We start from the raw sequence: 24,541 nt of genomic DNA on the forward strand, positions 1-24,541 counted from the left end.
ACCTTTATTAGTTGCTTTTCAGTGATGGAAATCATTGTAAATAAATCTGCAAAGTTGGTTTATTTGAATATATATCATGTGTATTCATAATGGTTTCTATTGCAGATTTATCCATCCGAGTATGGTCTAAAACGCATGCAAGAAGAAGAGGTACGGGGTCCCATAGAACTCACCGAGCAACGCGAGGTGGACAGTGGCTTGTCCGATGATGGCGGAAATGAGGAAGGTTAGTAAACATTCTCTAACACTGTTATTCATAAAACTGAGCAAACCTTTGTTAATGTTGTCTTTTTCTAACAAACACAAAATGTAAGTACTTATGTGTAGATTTACAAACTTTTTTTATGGCAATTGATCCTACTTGATGTATCAAATCAAGGATCAAAACTCAAAAAAAGGCGCGTGCAGATATGACAGTGGGGTTGGCAACTGTCAAAGATTTGCATAGATGGCGCCATCATAGCTTGCCTCTTTTTTTTTTTTTATTTATTTATTGGTTCACCAACAATAGTTTACACTATATAAAGTACAACAACAAACGTTTTGAGTAATTATGCTAAGCGTAACAATTACTTATAGGTAAACACCACTTGCATTGACTAAGGTACTAAAATTACATATACTTAACATACCGTTTACAATAATAATGCAGGCATTAAACTAATAAAGGGGGCAGACATTATTACATTGAGTGGATATCACTAACTTATACTATTATTTTTGCTAAGCAGGCCCGAACAGATTTTTTAAAGTGATACGCAGAGTCAAAGTGTATATCCATTATATGGCTACAGCGATTTACTACCTTGCATAATCTAGGGACAGGCGAGTTGCTGCCGTGGACGGTCCTACGGAGCGGGGGGCACAGGGGTGTTATCGGGTTTCGAGGTATTCTCTTTGGAGCACGGAAGTGCAGAAGGCCAAGGAGTTGCGGACAGTCTATGTCATTATTCAATAATTTATACAAGAACATTGCATCCGCGATGCCTCTGCGTAGCGATAACGACTCAAATTTGAACAGTTTTAATCTTTGAGCATACGAAACGGCTGTTTTGGCTTTGCCCTCTGCAAAAGTCAGGTGCCGCAGGAACCGCTATTTTCTATGAGATTTGGCTTAAATGGCATCCAGGGCATTAAACAAACAAAAATTTGACACAATTCTAGGGATTGACAGGGCAAGCTATGATGGCGCCATCTGCTAAATACTTCGCCCGGCCAACCCCATTATGCTGCTATGCGCACCTTAACAGACCAATAAAATTTCTTCCATGTAATATGTACATTCAAATATTGCCACCAGGATCAACATACCACATGGAAAAACTACGCCGCTACCAGCTAAACCGCTTGAAGTACTACTACGCCGTGGTGGAGTGCGACTCGGTGGCCACCGCCGACAAGCTGTACAGCGAGTGCGACGGCATGGAGTACGAGAGCAGCGCGACACGGCTCGACATGAGGTTCATACCGGACGACGTCACGTTTGACCAGGTCAGCTTTAAACCGCTTGAAGTACTACTACGCCGTGGTGGAGTGCGACTCGGTGGCCCCCGCCGACAAGCTGTACAGCGAGTGCGACGGCATGGAGTACGAGAGCAGCGCGACACGGCTCGACATGAGGTTCATACCGGACGATGTCGCGTTTGACCAGGTCAGCTTTAGGCCCAAGATACACTTGTAAGTTTTTACGTAAGTGACAAGGGACACAGCTATAAAGTGTCATTCTATGAAACTTGGTAACTAGGTATGTAAACAAACAAATTAATATTTTTTGACAGTTTCAACATGGCGGTTTGTTTACATAGTTAACAAGTTCCATAGAATGACACTTTACTACAGAATGAGAGATGAATATCGTTATTTCATTCTAACCAATAGCTTTGTCCCTACTTACGTAAGTAAAACTTACTAGTGTATCTCGGGCCTTAAACCTGTTCAAAGGCTAAACAGAACATGTAATAGTTCCGATTTCTTACTTGTGTTTCAGTAATTACAGTTTATCAAGTCTAATACCGAAACTAGGGAAGTGACTTGTTGCGTAACAGGCACTAAAACTACGTTTTTTAAAGCACCTAACGGTTACTTCAATCCAACAGAGGGTCAATTTGGCCCACATGATAGTTACATAATTATAAAAGGGTCTAATAAAAATATAAAAAGCTAAAACGAACCAGACGACAATGGCCATGATTTCAATGCAATAATAAAACATGCACCGAATTAAAATGCCAATGGCCAAAGTTGCCCTTCATTGGCCAATCTGATCCGAATTTACATTAGATCAGTCTTCCCTTTTGGGTGAATGATCAGATTCTGAAAGCCCAAATAAATTTGGTAATTTGTTTCAGGAACCGCGGGAAACTTGCGTCCAGCTGCCGGACCTGACAAAGTATAAACCTCGGCTGTTCACGACGACGGCGCTTCAGCAGGCTAAAGTGAGACAACTGTTGACATGGATTTACAAATAGTTGCCAAATTAATCAAAACAAAGAAGTGTCATAATGGTGTGTCGATGGCATCGATCGATTGGTGTGGTAACATCCTAAAATCCTTACATTTGTATCGTTAAATGTATCGGTTTTGACATCGAAATCTTGAAAATAAAACAAGAGTTAGAAGATCATCAGCTTAGAAATAAGTAAGAAGGGGTTGGAGCATTTTCTAAAATCTATTTTTTTATTCGGTAGACTGAAATGACAGTTCATAGTATGAACATAAAATGTCATTTCATACTAAGAAATGTCATTTTAGTCTACCGAATTAAAAAATAGACTTTACTTACTCGGCGAAAAACGAAAAATGAGGTCTATGGTGTATTGAGATTATTATTTCAGATTGACTTTCCACTGGTTGCATTTAAGCGTGACGAATTTTTTCATCTAAGACATCGGATTCCTTGATTTTTAGGGTTCCGTACCCAAAGGGTAAAAACGGGACCCTATTACTAAGACTCCGCTGTCCGTCCGTCCGTCTGTCACCAGGCTGTATCTCACGAACCGTGATAGCTAGACAGTTGAAATTTTCACAAATGATGTATTTCTGTTGCCGCTATAACAACAAATACTAAAAACAGAATAAAATAAAGATTTAAGTGGGGCTCCCGTACAACAAACGTGATTTTTGACCGAAGTTAAGCAACGTCAGGCGGGGTCAGTACTTGGATGGGTGACCGTTTTTTGCTTGTTTTGCTCTATTTTTTGTTGATGGTGCGGAACCCTCCGTGCGCGAGTCCGACTCGCACTTGGCCGGTTTTTAGGGTTCCGTAGCCAAATGGCAAAAAACGGAACCCTTATAGATTCGTCATGTCTGTCTGTCTGTCCGTCTGTCTGTCCGTCCGTATGTCACAGCCACTTTTCTCCGAAACTATAAGAACTATACTGTTGAAACTTGGTAAGTAGATGTATTCTGTAAACCGCATTAAGATTTTCACACAAAAATAGAAAAAAACAATAAATTTTTGGGGTTCCCCATACTTCGAACTGAAACTCAAAAATTTTTTTTCAACAAACCCATACGTGTGGGGTATCTATGGATAGGTCTTCAAAAATGATATTGAGGTTTCTAATATCATTTTTTTCTAAACTGAATAGTTTGCGCGAGAGACACTTCCAAAGTGGTAAAATGTGTGTCCCCCCCCCCTGTAACTTCTAAAATAAGAGAATGATAAAACTAAAAAAAATATATGATGTACATTACCATGTAAACTTCCACCGAAAATTGGTTTGAACGAGATCTAGTTAGTAGTTTTTTTTTAATACGTCATAAATCCCCTAAATACGGAACCCTTCATGGGCGAGTCCGACTCGCACTTGGCCGGTTTTTACTATACAACTAGCAATGAATCGTTTTCCAAGGTGGAGTTGACGTGGGACGCGACGGCGCCCGCGCGGGCCGAGGCGCTGCGCGCCGCCGGCGCCGGCCTGGGCGATCAGGACTGCCTCCGGGACTACCTCGCCTCCAACAGCGAAGACGAAGGTACGTTTAAATAGCCGGTTTAAACTCTCGCGCGAGCCGCGAGCCGCGCCACGAGACGCGAGTGTAAGCGGTGGGCTCGCGGCTCGTCTCGTGGCTCGCAAGCTCGTCGAGCTAATATAATTTAAACACTAACGGCACGGCATAAGGTTTATAACCGAATGACAAGCCGAACGCAAGTCTAAGCGGTGGACTCGCGTCTCGTGGCGCGGCCCGCGGCTCGTCTCGTGGCTCACGCGAGAGTCTAAATTAGCTAAAACAAACCATTCATGTAAATACTAAAACACTAAATGACTAGTAAATAAATGATTAGTTGCCATACGGACCCCAGGCTCCCATGAGCCGTGGCAAAATGCCGGGACAACGCAAGGACGATGATGACTAAAACACTAAATAAAACTAAAAACAGAACTACTTACTAAGGATTTTAAAGGTCTTCGTATATCAAAATAATTTGACACTGTAACATTTCTTGCCATCCTTGAATTAGTCCCCATCCACACATAAGACATTCCCGGTTGCCAACAAAGAAAACTAGTAGGTACTTCAGGAGATGATAGTCTATACCCGAGCATAGAGAAAAAAATACATAGAGTGCTCACTCCATACATCAGTTTTAGTACCAAAAAGATTATTAGCATCTAGCATCGAGTAGTGGAACTATCAGTACTGCTACTTGACAATAGATGTAGCACCGACCGGAAAGTCTTATCTCAACAGCATACGACTTTCCGGTCGGTGCTACATCTATTGTCAAGTAGCAGTACTGATAGTTCCGCTACTCGATGCTAGATGTTGACACTGAAATTAATAGTCTGAACTGATGTATGGAGTGAGCACTCTTGTCTTACTATATTTCTCTATGACCCGAGTGAACAAGATAATGTTTATACAAACTTAAATATAGTAACTTGAAAGTTTTAATAAGAATGTATATTTTAAATCAGATGAGGACACACCGCAAGGCGAAAAAGAGGCGAACGAGTCCCAATCGGACGACGAGGATCCCATCCAGAAGTACAAGAAGCTGCTAGAAGAAATAGACAGGAAAGAAGAGAGCAAGAAGAACAAAGACTTGGAGATGGAGATCACGTGGGGGCTCGGGGTCAAGGACAAGGCGCAGGAGCTCGTCAAGAAGATTAATCAAGGTATAACATTCATTCAGAGCTGGGCACCGTTAATCAAAAAGTAAACTTCGTTAATCCGTTAAATAAAAAGTTAACTTCGTTAAACGTAAAAACGTTACTTTTCACAAGTTTTAACGGAAGTTAAAGTTAATCGTTAACTCGAAATCGTAAATATACGCAATAGGGAATAAAACTAGTAGAAATAATCATATCGTCGCGGCAGCTCGCGGCCTTGGTGTGAGTAGGTACTTAGGTATTAACGACTAACGGACTTAGGAAAGTTAACGGAAGTTAACAAGTCCGTTACAGGTTTTTAAAGTTAACTTAAAAGTTAATCCGTTACTCGAAAACTTAACTTCGTTAATTAACGGATTAACGGACTTCTGCCCAGCTATGCATTCATTGTATTGTAGGCGTACTACATATGAGATATCCTTTATAAAACCTTTTTTAATTTACTGATAAGATTAATAGCGTAATAATAATAGTTATAACGCGTGTTCGTATTTTTCACAACGATATTTTAATAAAAACTAATGTGATGACACTGATGACTATAGTTCGTTTTTTTAGCATTAGAAAAAAGGTAAACAATCTTGATGTGTCTTTTAATTGAAAAACATGTTTTAAAAATAAGTCACGGCAAATATGTAACAATTATAAATCTAATACAATCATTTATATTCTTCTGCTTTCATAAGTATAAGTTACTGATTAAAAAAAAGCGTTTTTCAATTAAAAGACATGTTAAGATCGCTTACCTTCTTTCTAATGCTAAAAATAATGAACTTTAATTAATTACTTTCGTTTTTAGATGACAAAAAGCTGACGCCGTTCGAGATATTAATGAACAAGAAGAAAGAGAAGAATAAACAAAAAAGACTAAACAAACAGAAAGCGCAAGATAAAGAACATTCGTCAGAAGCAGAATCCGAGGATGTCCCTTCCGACATCGACATGAACGATCCTTATTTCGCAGAAGAGTTTAACAAACCTGAATTTAAAAATAAAAAATCTAAGAAACAAGAAAAGACCGAAACAGAACCGACTGAGGAAGACGAAAAACAGAAGCAAGAATTAGAACTTTTATTAGACGATGATGATGATAAAGTACACTTCAGTCTCAAGAAAATCCAGGAAGCAGAGAGCACCACAAAGAAATCCAAGCGGAAAAAGAAATTAAAACAGAAAATGTTGGAGCAGAAACAGGCGTTACCCGATTTCGAAATAAATTTGAATGACCAGAGATTCTCTGCACTTTATAACTCCCATCATTTCAATATTGATCCAACCGATTCTAACTTTAAGAAGACGAAGAACATGGAAAAGCTTATCCAGGAGAAGTTGAAGAGGAGACCAGCAGATAATCCGGCGGAGGAGCTACAGCCTAAGAAGTCAAAGGAAGATGCGGAGTTGAGTCTGCTTGTTAAAAATATTAAACGCAAAACTAGAGATGTTCTAAAGAAGTAAATGTTCTGTATGATACTTGAATTTGTGTTTCTTTTAAGACATTCCTGTCTGCCTATTAAATTTTTCACACAAGAAGCAATCACGTCTAGTATGTAATGTATAATTGCAATTTTGTGCTGATACTAACATTTGTTCTGACATAAAGTCTAACAGAATCCATACCTCCAGACATCCAGATATCAGATTAGTCCTTTCTGCGAGATTTAGAAAAATGCATTGTAATAAGATTTAGTCTGGGGCACATAGGGCAGTAGAATAGAATATTAAGATATAAAATTTACAAGTCATTTTATTACAAAAATAAGTACCTAAGTATAAGCTTATAAAAATCCTGTGTATAATTAAACTTAATTTCACTATAGTCAACACATAATTCTATTAGTATAGCGGCAATAAGGCACGTGCGTTAAGCTTTCGTTGTACTGAGCTGGAACGCTTTCTTGATTTCTCTTCCTAACGCTTCTCCTAAAGGAGGGGGTACTGCGTTGCCAACCTGAAAAAGAGTTGGGATATTTAGCTACTTAGAGACAGGACGGATTGTGTAACAACCTGTGTAAATTGCCATAGGTGCCAGAGGCAGCTGTAGAATGTCAGATTTCAGCAAAATATTTGAGTAGATACAAGGGTGGTAAAGCCGACTATACACACTAGGGTATGCATGCGCAGTTTTGCATGTAGTTCAACTGCACAGGTAAAGCTGGCTAGGAAACTGCACAGTCGAATGCCAAAAGGCAAAACTGGGCAGGCATACCCTAGTGTGTATGTCCAGGAAGCTTAGAAGGTCACCCAAAAAGATCGACTTGTCGAAAAAAAAAATGCCCGAGAATATAAATTGCAAATTGTCAACCACAAGCCAACCAAATGGGTTTGTCGAGGATGTAGCAGTTCGGCCCACTTGTACACTGTGCGCCGACAGTTTGTAAACCTTATTGCCGAGACATAAGGTTCTCCTATGGCAAGTTAAGAGTCGGTCTCATTATAGTTTGTAGCTTTCTAATAGACCCCGAAGGCTAATCCTATTGTTTATTGTTCAGTAAAACCGCACGTGCTACTTACCTGCAAAAAAGGGTCCTAATTATTCTATTTGGCACCTGAGCGCGGGCTAGTCCAACGCTCAAAAAACCAGTGTAGGTGCGCTCTCCGATAACGCGCCTTTGTTACGCATCTCCATGACACATTTTAGACTGGTTCTGTAGCGTTCGACTCGCCGGCACTCAGTAACCGAAGTACCGATTTTTTATGCAGGTGGTTGTGGCACGTGGCACGAGCGGTTTTTCTTAACAATAGACAATAGGATTAGCCTTCGGGGTCTATTAGAAAGCTACAAACTATACCTGTCGATGCTTGTCTAGCTGCTGCGGGTGCAGCACGCGGCCCTGCTTGCCCATCGGCTCCGGGTCCGTCACCGTCGTGCTGAAGTACCTGTCGATGCTTGTCTAGCTTGTCTCAGTACCTGTCGATGCTTGTCTAGCACGGAGCCGGCGAGCAGGTAGGTGTCGGGGAAGCCCTGCGAGCGCGCGCACTCGCGCACGGACACGACGCGCGGCTGCTGCGGGTGCAGCACGCGGCCCTGCTTGCCCATCGGCTCCGGGTCCGTCACCGTCGTGCTGAAGTACCCGTCCCACGACAGACGACCTGAGGAAATGGTAATCCAATTATCTTATACCTTTAAACGAGCAATTCTTGTTTATATATATATATATTTCGGAGATCTCGGAAACGGCTCTAACGATTTCGATGAAATTTGCTATATGGGGGTTTTCGGGGGCGAAAAATCGATCTAGCTAGGTCTTATCTCTGGGAAAACGCGCATTTCCGAGTTATTATATGTTTTCCGAGCGAAGCTCGGTCACCCAGATATTATAATGAATATTACAAACCTATAAAAAGATGTACAGTCAGCTGCGGAGATAGTTGTGCTCCTGCCCCTCCCCGCGCAAACAAATTTCTATACAGAGGGGGATCAGTTATCTCTGCAGCTGACTGTAGATACTTAGCTAAGCAAGGCGGGATTGTCGAAATACGTTAGCCTTTATTTTTCCGTCACCTTGTCATATTTATTTTTATAACGTTGTTTTGCGGTTTCACGGACGGAGGTTTCACGAAATCGGCCGGTTTTAGGTTGATCGTCTGATTTTAGTTACCCACATTAGGTTTAGTACAACTCTTGTTGTTTACAACTGGCCTGCTGACTGCAACACAATTAACGAAAGCTGGCTTTGTGTAACGAGCGGCTAAAATCCTGACGAATTTGCATATGGTGCAAAGAGCTGGAGCAAGTAATGGCGCGAGCTACTTGCGCTAGCAATTTTTTTTTTTTTTTTTTTTTAATTTTAATACATGGATAACCAACAGCGCTACATATATCCAGAAATTACAATAGAATCACAGAGCCAATTATAGGTTCTCACTTATAGAAATACAATAAATTATAAAAAGTTTTTGCCCAACTTAGTTACACATACAAGTTCACAAGGCATAAGAACAGATGATCTATATGTATATGATCTATGTTTACAAAAATAAGTGAAGAGAAGAAAAAAGAAAAAACCTTTTGCGAGTAATACACATTCAATAATGCACCGAGCCCTGACCTGCGCCAGAATTATTGTCACCCATGAAGTATCTAGTTAATTTATTTTTTATTACTGGTATGCTATCACTGTATATGTCAATATCACAATTTATAAGAACTTTATTTAAACTCATGCCTGCCCTGCATATGAAACTGTTTTTTCTATATCTAGTAGCAGCTTGGTAATTACTACTAATGGGACGAAAATGCCTAATATATATGCTTTTTATACTGCTGTCCACTTGTCTCAATTGCTTATATCTCACCATAGAGGCCTGCCCAGTTGTTGTGTCGATTGGCAGTGTGCGGCAGACACCACGGGATGAGCGTGTTCTCCTGTCGGTCGGCGGGGTCGCACGCGCCGCCGCCGGCGCACGCGCAGACGCCGCGCCGCTCGCCGTTGCGGGAACTCTTGTCTATGTGACGATATTGCAGTACCTACAAAAACGTTAAATGTAGAAAAATCAAACTCAAATTGATCCGTTACACATAGATACAATTTTAGACAACGTGAAACATGTAAACATGTTGGCCGTCTGATATCGAAAGGAGTAAGCGATACACGGCCGTCGTGCTTGAGAGAGGAGACTTAGGCTCTCCGAAACATGTCGCGCGAGTGACTCAAAAGACAAGTAAACCGTAAAATTATTCAATTATTAAATATGCAATCCAAAAATTTCTGAAAACGACTACCATGACGAATTAACGACTTATCGTTCGTATTTAATGCGAAATGGTTTGTCTTCATTCTTACAACTTACACAAGCATAATTAATTAATCCAGTTGGATCTAAGTCTAGAAAAAACTAGAAATAATAAGTACCTTGCATTTCGTCCCGTCGGAAAGCGTGACCGATATATTCGGCAGGTCTCTCCAATCCGAACCAGGCGTAGTCGGAACCCTACTGATCCTAGCCACGATCAGCGGCGCCATGTTCTTACAAACATGGTCCCTTAGCTTCGCGTTCTCGTCTTTACTTCTAATCATCCTCTGGAAATGGCTTTCAGGCATCGAGCCGTATTCTATCTCGATTTTACTAGCCCCGTTGCTGATATCAGGTAAGTCGCTCATAGCGTCACGGATGGTGCAAGTACGTCGCGGGGCTGAATCGTCCCATTGGATGTTTGAGACGAAGCGTTTACCGTCTATGTTGATAGTGAGCGAGCAAGCGCGTCTGCTGAACACGTGCGTCGGTTCTGGATATAAAGGAAGTTTAAACCCTGGCGCGGCCGCCATGATAATAAGTCGTCGTCGAGTTTGAGGCACGCCGTAATTTCCAGCTTGAAGAACCCCGAACGTACACTGATAGCCCATGTCTAATAAAGTCCGCAGCGTCAGTTTCAAGACCATTCCTTTTTTGAACGCGACGAAGTTTCTCACGTTTTCTAAGATGAAGTATTTGGGGCGGTAATAGTCGCAGAAGGAGAGGTAGGTGGCGACGAGCGAGTTCTTGAAGTTGGAGTACTCGCGCGAGTTGAAGCGGTTCATGCCGGAGAAGCCCTGGCACGGCGGCCCGCCGCACATTAGCTCCACCTGACGAGTGACGAAAAATTTGAAAAAAACCGGCCAAGTGCGAGTCGGACTCGCGCACGGAGGGTTCTGCACCATCAACAAAAAATAGAGCAAAACAAGCAAAAAACGGTCACCCATCCAAGTACTGACCCCGCCCGACGTTGCTTAACTTCGGTCAAAAATCACGTTTGTTGTATGGGAGCCCTACTTAAATCTTTATTTTATTCTGTTTTTAGTATTTGTTGTTATAGCGGCAACAGAAATACATCATCTGTGAAAATTTCAACTGTCTAGCTATCACGGTTCGTGAGATACAGCCTGGTGACAGACGGACGGACGGACGGACAGCGGAGTCTTAGTAATAGGGTCCCGTTTTTACCCTTTGGGTACGGAACCCTATAAAGGCAATGGTTTTGTACACGAATTAATAGCGAAAGGAAAAGCCGTCACTGTACAAATCCAGTAACAAGATCACACGTTATAAACGGTGATAAATTAACGATCATTCGTCATCTGAACACTGCACTGGTACCCTCAGACAGGCGTTTCCTGCTATCAGACTAGGGTCGTGCGTTAGAACCTCGATTCGTACCAATGAGTTCCCCAGCGTTTTAGGCGCAACGCAAACGCAAGAAGCCCTTTCCCTTTGGATTGAAAGGCCAGATGCCAACCATTTTGTAGAGAATAGCGCAAGTTGTTAGAATAAGGCTGCCGAGCAGACTCCCAACACCTTTAGCAAGCTATGCCAACCCTATGGGGGCGTCGCGGACAAAAGAGCACCCGGGGTTGAGGGCGTGTATCTAGGTAGCACTTATTCTAATTAGGACTAGTTTCCGTTAGGGCTGATTTAGACGGCGCGCGGCGGCGATTTTAGTTACATTGCGGACCATTGTGGTTACATAAATTCAGCCGACCGATCAAATGACGCAATGTAATAAAACTCGCATGCGAGTTCTCGCACCGTCTAAATGAGCCCTTAGAGTTTTATGATAGGTTTTCAGGCTGCCTCAGCGAACTGCTAGGTGCTAGAAAAAAGCAAGATGCTAGGATAATAGTAGTTTACTTCGCCAGGAGTGGGTAAGCGCAGCGCCGCGGCGGTGTGCGTGGCGCCGGCCAGCGCAAAGGCAAGATGCTAGGATAATAGTTGTTTACTTCGCCAGGAGTGGGTAACCGCAGCGCCGCGGCGGTGTGCGTGGCGCCGGCCAGCGCAAAGGCAAGATGCTAGGATAATAATTGTTTACTTCGCCAGGAGTGGGTAACCGCAGCGCCGCGGCGGTGTGCGTGGCGCCGGCCAGCGCAAAGGCAAGATGCTAGGATAATAGTTGTTTACTTCGCCAGGAGTGGGTAACCGCAGCGCCGCGGCGGTGTGCGTGGCGCCGGCCAGCGCAAAGGCAAGATGCTAGGATAATAATTGTTTACTTCGCCAGGAGTGGGTAACCGCAGCGCCGCGGCGGTGTGCGTGGCGCCGGCCAGCGCAAAGGCAAGATGCTAGGATAATAGTTGTTTACTTCGCCAGGAGTGGGTAACCGCAGCGCCGCGGCGGTGTGCGTGGCGCCGGCCAGCGCAAAGGCAAGATGCTAGGATAATAGTTGTTTACTTCGCCAGGAGTGGGTTACCGCAGCGCCGCGGCGGTGTGCGTGGCGCCGGCCAGCGCAAAGGCAAGATGCTAGGATAATAGTTGTTTACTTCGCCAGGAGTGGGTAACCGCAGCGCCGCGGCGGTGTGCGTGGCGCCGGCCAGCGCAAAGGCAAGATGCTAGGATAATAGTTGTTTACTTCGCCAGGAGTGGGTAACCGCAGCGCCGCGGCGGTGTGCGTGGCGCCGGCCAGCGCAAAGGCAAGATGTTAGGATAATAGTTGTTTACTTCGCCAGGAGTGGGTAACCGCAGCGCCGCGGCGGTGTGCGTGGCGCCGGCCAGCGCAAAGGCAAGATGCTAGGATAATAGTTGTTTACTTCGCCAGGAGTGGGTAACCGCAGCGCCGCGGCGGTGTGCGTGGCGCCGGCCAGCGCAAAGGCAAGATGCTAGGATAATAGTTGTTTACTTCGCCAGGAGTGGGTAACCGCAGCGCCGCGGCGGTGTGCGTGGCGCCGGCCAGCGCAAAGGCAAGATGCTAGGATAATAGTTGTTTACTTCGCCAGGAGTGGGTAACCGCAGCGCCGCGGCGGTGTGCGTGGCGCCGGCCAGCGCAAAGGCAAGATGCTAGGATAATAGTTGTTTACTTCGCCAGGAGTGGGTAACCGCAGCGCCGCGGCGGTGTGCGTGGCGCCGGCCAGCGCGGCCGCCAGCAGCGCGTTGCAGTCCTCGCGGAACACGGAGCACCCGGGGTTGTTGAGCGCGTACGCGTGTGCCGCGGCCTGCAATTATATTTTCTCAAAAATGGACGGCAAAGTCGACGTTGCCGGTTAAAAAATAGGTCGCGAAGTGCGTAGTTTATGGTCATTCAAAAAATTAAAAAGTTAAAAACATTGCAGTCTCGATTTCGGGACTGCAATGTTGCATACAAATTCCATTATATAACGAGTTCCAAATTTTTTAAAACTTTAAATGGCCATATCAAATGAAGGCATAGGTCCCTTAAACAGCCAAACATGATCAGTATTTATTATTATATAAAGCCTGTAACAGACTATCGCACCGCACCGCGACCTTGGAGCGTCGCACTCATAAGTGAGAGCGAGAAACAGATATCTCTTTCTCGCTCTCACTTATAGGTGCGACGCTCCAAGGTCGCGGTGCGGTGCGATAGTCTGTTACAGACTTAATGTTGGTACCGCGACTATTTAGGTGTCTCAAATAGGTTGGTGTATATTCAGCAGAAAAATACTTCTTTTTTTTAAGGCGGCAAGCATAGGTATCTTTTTAATGGTTTTACTTTTTTATGTGAAAATTAGAACGTTGCTTTCGTAAAATATTTCTATTTCTTGCACCATTTTTGAGAAAAGCACTATATATGACTCGGTTAGAAGGCTACTTGCTGGCTTCGGATTCAATTAAACGGACTCCCAAGGTCGTCCGATTAAAACGAATCCTCAGCCTGCAAGTAGCTACTTCCGAACCTCGACAATAATGTACTATTTCACCTCAGCAGCTCGAACAAGGGTACTTAAAAACAGTTTTTAAGTAGCAAATTACCCTTGTTCGAGCTGCTGAGGTGAAAACTTAATTGTTGGTATATCTTAAGAAAACATGAGTGAATAGAGGTAAGTGATGAAGAAGGAATACATTTTTCGGGTTCTCTAATATGTTCTCACTGCTGAGGTGAAATGTTTTGTGAACTACACGAGATCAAAGTTATTTACATCTCGTGCGCTTTTGAGTCCCTTACTACGCTCAAGATTCTAAATTAGATTAGTATAAAATCTTTCGCTTGCACGGGACTCAAAATAAGCACTCGAAGAAATATCAAACTTTGATCGCTTGTTGTACAAATAACTATTCTTAATTAAAAACAAATGCCAATGAGCGATTTAATGTGAAATTAACTGTGATTTTTATGTTATTTCTCCTACTTAGGGTGGTACTGGTATTCCATCTATCTAATTTCTTTATCCAATGTGTATTGCGTCTCAAATTTTGCTTAATGAAAAGCGAGACGCAATGACATTGGACAGGTGGAATACCACCCTTAGCATCGTGGGCTCCTTCCATTCTAACAGAAAAAAATATTCACATATTTTTTTACTTTTTAGAACAAATAACCCAATAAACACAGAAATTGGCACACAAGTGTAAACTCTTTTACACAAAACCAACTTCATAATAAATTAGTCGCGGCTCGCGACTTCGTTCGCGTAGAAGTCGTCAGAATATTACCACCAGGGCTCGGAGCCGGTTTTTTTGTAAAACCCAAAATAGCCCAGTATTTTTTATTATTTTATGCTCTTTACGTAGGCATGAATCATGTATTTAGGTAAAACCTTCGTATTATTAGATTGTCCCATTAAAAATGAAATAATAAACCAAAGAACGAAATAATACCGGTATTTTTTGTATGAAGAAAAAACCGGTTCCGAGCCTTGATTACCACATTTCAATGACAGAGAGAGACTACCATACATTCCTAAAACTGCTCTAAGTATCAAAGTCAGTAAATTACCTCGACATGTTCGACAGCCCAGCGACACGAGGCGATCCCCGCAGCGTGTAAGCCAGCCGACAGCCCGCCGCAGCCCGCGAACACGTCCAACGTCCTCAGCGGCCGCGTTTCCGCTTCCGCTGCCGCCTCCGCTTCCCCCTTCCCTTTCCCCTTTCCCTTCCCCTTCCCTTTATCCTTCCGCTCCGCTCGCCCTATGTTCGCCGCGTGCTCCGGCACTTCCAATAACTTCCCTGAAGCTTTATCGTACGCTTGTCTGAAGTAGAACCTGCTCGGGTCTTTCGATAACCACTCTTGATGGTTTCCTGGTATGTTTTCTTCGTAAATGAGCTGGCAGGGGCCGGCGACGGCGCTGAAAGGGACCTCGCGGATATCGTCGGTCCAGTATACGAGGTTGAGGTCGCTGTGTCGGCCTTCGGGAAGGACATTTTCCGGTCGCAGGAGCAGACGCACTTTGAGTAAGATATCCTGCGGTGCGACCAGTCGTTGATCGCCACGAGCGACCACTGCCGCTATGTATCCTACGCAGAATGGTTCTCCCGTATCAACGTTGGAGCCTCGAAGGTTGTTATCGCTTTTCCGATAGTATTCTGTATAAATTGACTCGTCCACCTTTTCTAGTTTCGCCCTATCAGGATTTAACTCCTTGGTCTTCAATTTGAAAGTGTCCGGCTTGAGGAAGACACCGCTACCCTTCTTATACATGTGGTCCTGCCACGAGACGTAGCTCCATTCAGATCTGTTCGATTCTTTCACGAATTGAGACTTTACTGCTAACTTATCAAAGAGTTTTGGGATGTTCTTGCCGTCTCGCTTAGTCTTACGCTCGCAAGAGGGACAGAAGCGATGTTCACGTAATGCGTTAGGGCAAGGTGGATCTGCCGGTAAATCCTCAAAGCGCGCGGTGAACCGCTCATAATACTTCTTATAGAAGTAGGTTTTTCCATCATCCTCAAATCCTTCAGCCTGCAATTCTTTCCCTCCTAACCCGAACCAGTCTTTAGGTATCTCTCGCTTTTCGACATTGGCTTTCCTTAAAATAGACGACAGTGGAGCTCCATGGCAACATCTGTCTCCTAGGAAAACTTCTCTTGGATCACCTACTTCGCCTAAAACAGTGTCCGTCGCTCTTATAAAGACTTCTGCATGGAAGTAGCCCGATTTAGGATTACTGGTCTCCATCCACATATAGACAACTCTCGCGACAAGAGCGGGGATTTTAGCCTGCGCAGTTTCTACCATAACATAATCGCCGTTGCATAGTTCTGATCCATCAATTTCGACTTTATCATAATAAACTTTGGTAGCGTCTGCTTTGACAGGTTTTCCGATCCATTTGATTTTCCTAGTGCCGGAGCCGGTGAGTTTAACAGGCACGACGTCTTCAACACGGTCGTCAAGACTGTCCGGTTCATCCTCCTCGTTGTCTGAATCATTAGCCTGTTGTACCGCCATGTTAGGACACCTACGGCGCACACAGGCTTGTTTCGAGCGCCCCTGCCCACCAAATTTAGCCATAGCGCGGCACGCGTTACACTCCCCACAATCCGGCAGTTGACACGCTTCACACACCCCACATCTTTTCCTTCTCAACACTAACTCATGGTTAGTTTTATCGAGCTGGTCCGTGAAGAAGCTTTCAAAAGTTTTTCTAACTAATGGCGTAGTAGTTGCCTTTGTCCACGCCTTCTTATCTATCTTTTTATAGTCGATTTTAGCGCGTATTTTCCGTTTGCCGAACTTGATGCCCATGAGCTTGATAAGCTCGCGCATGCAGGGGAGCGTAATGAGAGGAGCCTCATCTTCGTCAGCCTCCAAGCTGACAACTTGGTCACAAACGAACTGAGCGTGTTTATGCAACATCTCTTCAGTCATTTGTTTATCGGCTAACTCTGGAATGGTGGCTTCCCTTACAACCTCCAGAAGATCTTCGTAGTTTGGTTGCAGGTAGTGGAACTCTTCCAAGTACTCTACAACGACTTTGCTGATCCATATTTTCTCGTACAGGTTGTTCATTAAGGCCGTGTACTCGGAGCTGGGGTTCATGAGATTGTATTCCCCAAATTCGGTAGAGAGGGTGATGCAGTTCTTGCTACCGCCGTCAAAGCCGTGAATAAACCTAGTAACAAAAACAATTATTAAAGCGGGTGTTTGAGTGGGGTTAAACTTTAAAGTCTTCAAACCAAGAAAATTCGGCCACACTAGATGGAGCTGACTATTTTTGTGGCTGGGCTGTGATTACACATTCACTGCAATGGCAAATAAAGAAAACATTATTATTACCCTGATACGTACACTTCTGTGGCATACTTACACACCAAACAGCAGGGTTCATGATACACATAGGCTATACTCATAATAAATGTTTAATCATCTGGTTGTCAATTCTTTTTTTTATTGATTATGTTAATTCAGTTATCTCTGCTATGGTGATATTAACACATCATTTAATAGTTACCATTCAATAATGGGGCCAACATCCTTAACAGGTACTGATTCTTCATCAATCTCTGGTGACTCCGAGCATATAGACTTCAAGTATCCCGACATGTATATCCTTGCGTCGCTCTCCACAAGGCCCCCGTCTATGGGCACCAGGTGGCCCTCTCGGTCGAATATTGAGAACCCGGTGATATTTGTTTGGGGCCGCTCCATAATGTCACCTTCATCACCTGCAGAAACCAATTTTTCTGTTAACATTTGCTACAGTTATAGGTGCAATTCAGAAAAATGTTGGTACATGACGCAATTCTTTAAATACTTCTGAAATAGCTAAGATGCCAACTGCCATATGCGTCACGTCGCCGACAAAAGTTGACCTTCTTGTGAATCTGTATTCACAAAGGGGTCCCTTTGTTTCCCATAAAGTTTAAAGTCATAATTTATTGTTTGTCATATTATCATTAGTCATAAAACTGAAACCGTTAACTTTTCAGGATTTCCGTAAGGATATCCTATAGATAGGTTAGGTTAGGTTCGTTTTATGGCAATCCTGAAAAGTGTCGCGTTTCTGAACCAAATGAATTATACTAACGAAAATTTGGTAAACAATAGAGACCCATTCACAAATGTATTGTGTCACCTTATTTTCAATTTTACATAAATGAGTTTGAGTGTTTATTAAAACAGATATCCATATATGATACATCAAATCAGGGGTGATATGAGATATTTTTGGGTTGGGAGTGATAATATGGTAGAGTTCCACAAGTGACACGCTCATATCCCAGGGGAATTCTAGATTATACCTAGACAAAGATTTTTTTTTTACCCTAGTGACGAAAAATACAAGTTGTCAGTAAAAAATTTTTGGGAACACCCCTGTTTAGTTAACCCAGAGCGCTCAAAAGGGTCAAGGCTAAGGAATACAATAGGAAATTCTATGAGAAAATAGTAAAGTAATTATAGTCGGTCCAACCTATCTCAATCTAATCTAATGGCATTTGCAAACAAAGTGTGGCAGTCATTATTAATATCAAATGTATATAAACGACGACCGGTCTGGCCTAGTGGGTAGTGACCCTGCCTGTGAAGCCGCAGTCCTGGGTTCGAATCCCAGTAAGGGCATTTATTTGTGCGATGAGCACAGATATTTGTTCCTGAGTCATGGTTGTTTTCTATGTATTTAAGTATTTGTATATTATATATATCGTTGGCTGAGTACCCACAACACAAGCCTAGAGCTTACCGTGGGGCTTAGTCAATTTGTGTAAAATGTCCTCTAATATTTATTTATTTATTTATTTAAATAACCCTCACTTTGTTTTATTCAAGTTAGTGCAAAGTTAACTTAAGTCTGGCTTACCAGCAGCAAGAACAAGTTTTTCATTGGTCAACGCTATAAATTCTTCCACAGCATCCTGTGGGTGTCCTTGGAAATATATAATGTCCGAGTTGTTTATAAACTGCCTGCAAGTATTACATCTCTCCATATCAGGTTCAGGAAGGCTTTTCGCATTTGGTTGGAGGCCGTTCTTTTCATCTTGTACGGCTGAGTTTTCATCATAATTATGATTTTCATCACTATCAGTCTTTGGTACATCATGTTTGCCATTGGTTAAGCTTTGTTGTGCATCAGGATTCTCTTTAGGTGTAATGTTGATGTCAATTTTATCATCAGATGAAGTTAGACCATTTGTCTCTGTGCCATTCGTTTTACCAAAATTTTCGTCATCTAAACTGATGTCTTCGTCTTTGATTGCATCAGTTTCAATGTCTTTTATGTCAGCCGCATATTCCACATCATTTTCTTCAGCATCAAGTGATTCATCCAGATTTGTCTTCAGCTTTTTCTGCAAAGAAATATTAATTGTTGATGAGATATATGTATAAAAAAGTGTGTCAGTATCATACTGAGTGATTGACATATATTTAGATTGAGGAGTACTGAGATTTTGATAAGTAACTCTAGATCATGTCAAAGACAAGTTCAGAGGAGTCTCACAAGAGGGTAATATTATATAGTGCCATGGAAATTTTGTATTTTATTTTTGTTACTTCAATTGCTTGAATATATATGCTTTAGTCTGTGGGATATCTAAATTGTATTTCTTTGTTAATGTTCTTGGACTTATTGGTAAGGGTGGATAGACTTGTTTTATTTTTTTTAATTTGGGATGGTTTTTTAAAGAAAAAGTTCTCTTACAGGAGTAAGTTTAGCATCTTCTGACGGACTCCGGCCTCTCTTCACAGCAAGCATGCTGGTAATTGACAGCTGCTTTCCGTTGGATGACCTTAACTTTGCTCTGTAAATACAAAAACAAAAATATAAAATATTGTTTTTCTTGGCCAATTAGCTTAGATTGAACTGAAGTGCCAAGAACCAGGGCTCGGAACCGGTTTTTTTGTAAAACCGAAAATAGCCTAATATTTTTAATTATTTTATGCTCTTTCCGTAGAATTGAATCATGTATTTAGGTAACAACTTCGTATTATTAGATTGTCCCATTAAAAACGAAATAATAAGGCAAAGAACGGAAAAGTACGTAATAATACCGGTATTTTTTGTATGAAGAAAAAACCGGTTCATAGCCTTGCCAAGAACCCCATTTCCAATACAAAATTAACACAGTGAGTATGTTCTTGTAAGATATATTGCCAAGAATTTTTCACTATCTAAGCTGGCTGGGTTATCTTGGCTTCTCTCTATTATAACTCTTCCCTATAATAAGCCACTTTGCATAAGTTTTTACTGTATTTTATACCTACAATCCGATTATTTATGATCTAATAATTTCTGTCTAAAAATTACTACTTGGGGCCACGAACCGACAGCTCATTGTAACCAGGAAAGTAGTTGATCAATCTGAAAGGTACGGCGGAATGCATCTCTGCTTAAAAGTTCCCATGCCATTATGGAGGTGGCCTTTTTTACTAATGTTAACAATGAGGCAGGCAATCGAGTTGTATTTATTTGCCACAATTCATGCATTAAATTTGTAATTCCTACTTTTTGACTTACTTGTTAGGTGTGGTTTTTATGTGCTTGGTTGATTTCGGACTGCCACCGACGCAACCGTTGTCATGATTTTTCTGAATTATATTCGACTTCAAAGGCATAGTTCCCTAAATATTTTAACCATAAGTGTGAACAGGGAATGTACATGTAAACAACATAACATAAATTAATTACATATGAGAAGCGTACATCTTTTGTAAAGAAAAGGCGCGAATGTGAGTTGACACTTGACAATCTTGACATTGACAGCAAAACTGACCACAGGCTAGCTAGACCCAGATCGAGACTAGTGTGGGATAATAAAACTGTATTAAAAAACAAGATGACAACCTTAAAAAACAAAAAATAGCATTCGGATACTATTTGTATGACACATGATGTTCATACTATGAAATGTCATTTTAGTCTACCGAATAAAAAAATAGACTTTACAATACTTTTCGCTATACTGGGTCAACCAAATCTTGTCAGTAAATAGGAACAAATAAAACTATACTCATCCTTTTCTTTTGGGTGCTAGTACTAGTGTTAGACAAAGATAGTATGATTCTCTCTGTCTATGTTTGAAATCAAACAGACCTTTGACACACTATAATTTGATTTTAATTATTTAATTTTTTGCTTATAAATTGTGTAATTATAGTCCGTCAACCAAATCTTGTCAGTAGCAATGTAAAGCAAACTAAAGTAGGGCAACACTCAAAGAGCAGTATTGCGCTAAGAAAAGCAGCAATGTACATCGAACCAAAATATTTTTTTTCCGCTGAGCGCGCCCTGCGTACGTCAATTCAAATTGTCACTCGCGGTTTATTGAAAAGAATTGAAACCTGGACGGACAATTTAAAAGCGATGCTAAAACAATGTTAATCAAAATGATGAACAAATTTGAAGATATCAAAAACAACTCCCTATTGTAGTGCTTATATTCTCTTTGTTCCCTATCTATGTATCCCTATCTATAATATGCCACTTGTTAATGTAAATTAGTGTACTGTTCTGGATGAATATGACATACCTGTGTAATTTTTTTGATTGGTATATATTGTACAATATACATATTAAAAATAAAACAACTGATATTTGGGTGTTTATTTAATTTAAAGGTAAATAACATAAGGGTCACTTTTCGACTTAGTTGCGTTGTACACGTACATAAACCGCCATAGGTAAGTATTGTCTGAAGAGATACTACCTACTACGAACGCCTTATATTGGGCAAGATTTAATCCTGCAACAAACATGTATGGATTAGGTAGATATTGCGAAAGAACGGCGATATAATCAAGGCTCTTAATACTGTTTAAAAGGTTTACCTTTGTAAATAGTCACAACTGATTGCTGAAAATATTAGACATGTGGGCCTATGGACGGTTTCCAGGACACAATTTATGGTCTTGTTAGATAGATTTAGACATACGTTTTAATTTTATTTATGCCTTTTAACCCTAAATCAAAAAAACTGAACATAATCTTAAAAGTTCGAAAGAGTTCTTCCAGTACTTCTCATAGGTAACCTCAATTTTTAGTAATGTTTACCATCAACGAGCATGATTGTACATTGTAGGCCCCTTAGCTATGCTTATTCTTATTTAATGTATTGGTATTTAATTTAATGGTGACAGCAGAAATATCTCTTGAAACAGAAGCGATTCAGAATGAAAACCAAATGAAAACAAATAAGGTGACGGTAAGGTGAATGACAATTCACGATTCACATTCCACAGATAAAACACAGATGACACGCGTTTTGGAATTATTTGAACACAGTGTTGCTAACCCGCGATTTTTCAAATTTGCCGCCTTTTACTACTGACAAGATTTGGTTGACGGACTTTATGTAATGTATAGAACACAGACCACAGACTTGGAAATCTAAAATCATGATATAATTTTCGAACGCTCCGCCGAACTTGTGACAGCTGAGACATTTGACAGAATAGTTATTATACTCTTTGATTGACATGACAGCCGAGCCGAGGACATAGTTCATGGATTTGTTATTAAATTCCCACTTGGTTGTATCATTTATGTACAATGATTAGACGTAAAATAATCTCGCTGTGCCGATCCAACTACAGTAGACTATGTTCTTCCATGACCCAGCCAGATATCGATCTAGGATACTACTGTGATGTAAGCAACTCCTCCGAGGTTAAGCGAAACATAACTTCAAGGAAAGGTGTTGGAAATATAGATCGCGTGTTAGATATTTATAATCGCCTGAAAATTATAGATGTGGCCGATGAAGCTCACGACACTTTAAAACAGGAGTTGTATAGGGAGCTTAGTAAATTGCCAAATAAAACTCACCCCTCAGTTCAAGGATATAAAGAGGACCCTATATTAGTACATGAGCTGAATAAGAAGCGTGACTTTGGGAAACACTCCCCACTTGAATTCAGTGAAATTACACGCCTCATGAACCTTATGAGGACAGATAAGTTAGGTCAAACTTGTGGACACAAGAGTTATTATTTCCTCGGTGAACTAGCTGAATTAGAGGAAGCATTGATCAAATATGCAGTTACATACTTGGTTAAGGAGAATTTTAAACTAGTTTCTGTTCCTGATATCTTACCAAAGAATGTTTTGGAAAGCTGTGGCATGACAATAAATAGTGATAGGACACAGGTATGTTTTTGTATTGAGATTAATATGTTATATTATTAATGCCACCATGATGCATTATTAGGGTCCACACAGAGCGAGCGTGCGCCGCCTCGGCCGTCTATACTGGCCGTTTTGTGCACAAGGAAATTGCCTTGTGCATATGCTCGCTCTGTGTGGAATGGGCTATTGAATTTTTAAATTGGAGAATTGTAATTGTTTATTTATTTATTTTGAAGTTGCAGATATACTCCTTAGATCCAATTCATCATGGCCCAGACTTATATCTGTCAGGCACTGCAGAAATGTCACTGGCAGGGTTGCTCATGAACTCTGTCCACTCTGGCATAGACCTTCCTCTGAAGTTGGCAGCCGTAAGCCGATGTTTCCGGGCTGAGACTTCCAGCATCATAGATGAGCGGGGAGTGTATAGGTAAATCTAGAATTATTATTTGGTTAGATGAATCATAAAATTACTGAAGACAGCCTGATTGAGATTTTAATGGAAGTATATTGTTATTTTGATATTAAATCTGTTGACATTGTAAAACAAAAAATGATGCTTGCAACACAAGTCAATGTAGTAAAAGAATGGATGTACTATTTTCAAGCTGTTTTGTAGTATGATATGTGTATGTTGTAGTATAATCCTAAGTCGAATAAGGCATAGAGCTAGCAGAAATATTTCATATCTATACAGCTCACACAGTAAGTCAAAGTAAAAAATTACACATTGACTATTTGTGGCACTCAACAATTTAAGCCTTTCTGTATAAAGAGATAAATAAGTTGTATATTTGATATTTCTTATTTTTTTTTTATTCTTCTTTCCATGTATTTTCAAATACAATCCTGTATTGTTCATGAATAAATACTATGACTATGACCATAAGGTTATACTCTTATTTTTCTGTATTAGAGTACACCAGTTTACCAAAGTGGAAATGTTTGCTGTTACCACGCCACAGCAGTCGGAGGAGATGCTTGAATACATCAGGACCCTGCAGGAACAAATGTTTGTACCCCTGGGATTCAACATGAAAGTGTTAGATATGCCACCACATGAGTTGGGAGCTCCTGCATATAGGTGTGTGAATCATTAAGTTTGTACATTTTTAAGCAAAATGAAAAATTATTGGCCAGGTCAAATTAACATTTTATTCTATTATATAAATGTGAACTTTGATCTGTCATATTTTGTGACTCAATATTACAGGATTGCCAACTATCTCTTTTCACTACACATACCTTAGTTTATATATGCAGTTTTAAGAATGACTATATGACATATTTGATTGCTTGTGCTAAAGATTTTGTTATGTGAATAACATAATTGATACATTATAATTGGTTGTGTTTTTGTTAATATAAAATAAATTTGGTTTTTAAATTTTCCAGAAAATATGATATTGAAGCCTGGATGCCAGGTCGAGGCAATTACGGAGAAGTTTCTAGTTGCAGCAACTGTACAGATTACCAGTCAAGAAGACTTAACATCAGATACAAACAGGACGGCAAAACACACTATGTGCACACATTAAACGGGACAGCATGTGCAATACCAAGGATGCTGATCACTTTACTTGAAACACACCAAGACCCAAAAGGCAAAATTTTCATCCCTGAAGCTCTTCAGCCTTTTATGAATGGAAAGAAATATATAACAAAGAATAGTGCAATACCAGATTTAAAGTTGACAAAGAAAATAAAATAATAATATTTTTA

At 41.1% G+C, this 24,541-nt stretch overlaps 3 protein-coding genes across 3 annotated transcripts in view; 2 read left to right on the forward strand and 1 right to left on the reverse strand.

Moving 5' to 3' along the window:
• Positions 1-6,590, forward strand: part of LOC134652897 (ESF1 homolog) — a 273,742-nt gene extending 267,152 nt beyond the window's left edge. The window contains exons 5-10 of the mRNA XM_063508129.1: positions 106-226; positions 1,301-1,491; positions 2,349-2,435; positions 3,855-3,975; positions 4,920-5,120; positions 5,914-6,590. Coding sequence (XP_063364199.1) covers positions 106-226; positions 1,301-1,491; positions 2,349-2,435; positions 3,855-3,975; positions 4,920-5,120; positions 5,914-6,569 — 1,377 coding nt within the window. The 3' untranslated portion in view covers positions 6,570-6,590. The remainder of the gene's footprint in view (positions 1-105; positions 227-1,300; positions 1,492-2,348; positions 2,436-3,854; positions 3,976-4,919; positions 5,121-5,913) is intronic.
• Positions 6,591-6,909: 319 nt separating this feature from the next.
• On the reverse strand, positions 6,910-20,368 carry LOC134652894 (DNA (cytosine-5)-methyltransferase PliMCI-like). The gene is made up of 10 exons (XM_063508126.1): positions 20,213-20,368; positions 19,397-19,496; positions 18,557-19,043; positions 17,210-17,423; positions 14,755-16,870; positions 12,878-13,012; positions 9,968-10,678; positions 9,411-9,582; positions 8,023-8,204; positions 6,910-7,062 (listed from the first exon to the last, which is right to left on the reverse strand). The coding sequence occupies exons 1-10, from the start codon at positions 20,308-20,310 to the stop codon at positions 6,976-6,978; spliced, it is 4,302 nt and encodes a 1,433-aa protein (XP_063364196.1). The 5' UTR covers positions 20,311-20,368; the 3' UTR covers positions 6,910-6,975.
• Positions 20,369-22,196: 1,828 nt separating this feature from the next.
• Positions 22,197-24,541, forward strand: LOC134652883 (serine--tRNA ligase, mitochondrial). Its single transcript, XM_063508074.1, has 4 exons — positions 22,197-22,840; positions 23,062-23,249; positions 23,736-23,903; positions 24,215-24,541. The coding sequence occupies exons 1-4, from the start codon at positions 22,244-22,246 to the stop codon at positions 24,528-24,530; spliced, it is 1,269 nt and encodes a 422-aa protein (XP_063364144.1). The 5' UTR covers positions 22,197-22,243; the 3' UTR covers positions 24,531-24,541.

Source organism: Cydia amplana, chromosome 12 (assembly GCF_948474715.1).
Source record: "Cydia amplana chromosome 12, ilCydAmpl1.1, whole genome shotgun sequence".
NCBI lineage: Eukaryota > Metazoa > Arthropoda > Insecta > Lepidoptera > Tortricidae > Cydia > Cydia amplana.

Coding starts and splice junctions, on each gene's coding strand:
- LOC134652894 (XM_063508126.1), bottom strand. CDS start 20,310: ATGCCTTTGAAGTCGAATATAATTCAGAAAAATCATGACAACGGTTGC. Junction 19,044..19,396: donor AAGATGCTAAACTTACTCCT/GTAAGAGAACTT, acceptor ATTTCTTTGCAG/AAAAAGCTGAAGACAAATCT. Junction 17,424..18,556: donor AAAACTTGTTCTTGCTGCTG/GTAAGCCAGACT, acceptor TGGTTTCTGCAG/GTGATGAAGGTGACATTATG.
- LOC134652883 (XM_063508074.1), top strand. CDS start 22,244: ATGATTAGACGTAAAATAATCTCGCTGTGCCGATCCAACTACAGTAGA. Junction 23,250..23,735: donor GATGAGCGGGGAGTGTATAG/GTAAATCTAGAA, acceptor TTTCTGTATTAG/AGTACACCAGTTTACCAAAG. Junction 23,904..24,214: donor TTGGGAGCTCCTGCATATAG/GTGTGTGAATCA, acceptor TAAATTTTCCAG/AAAATATGATATTGAAGCCT.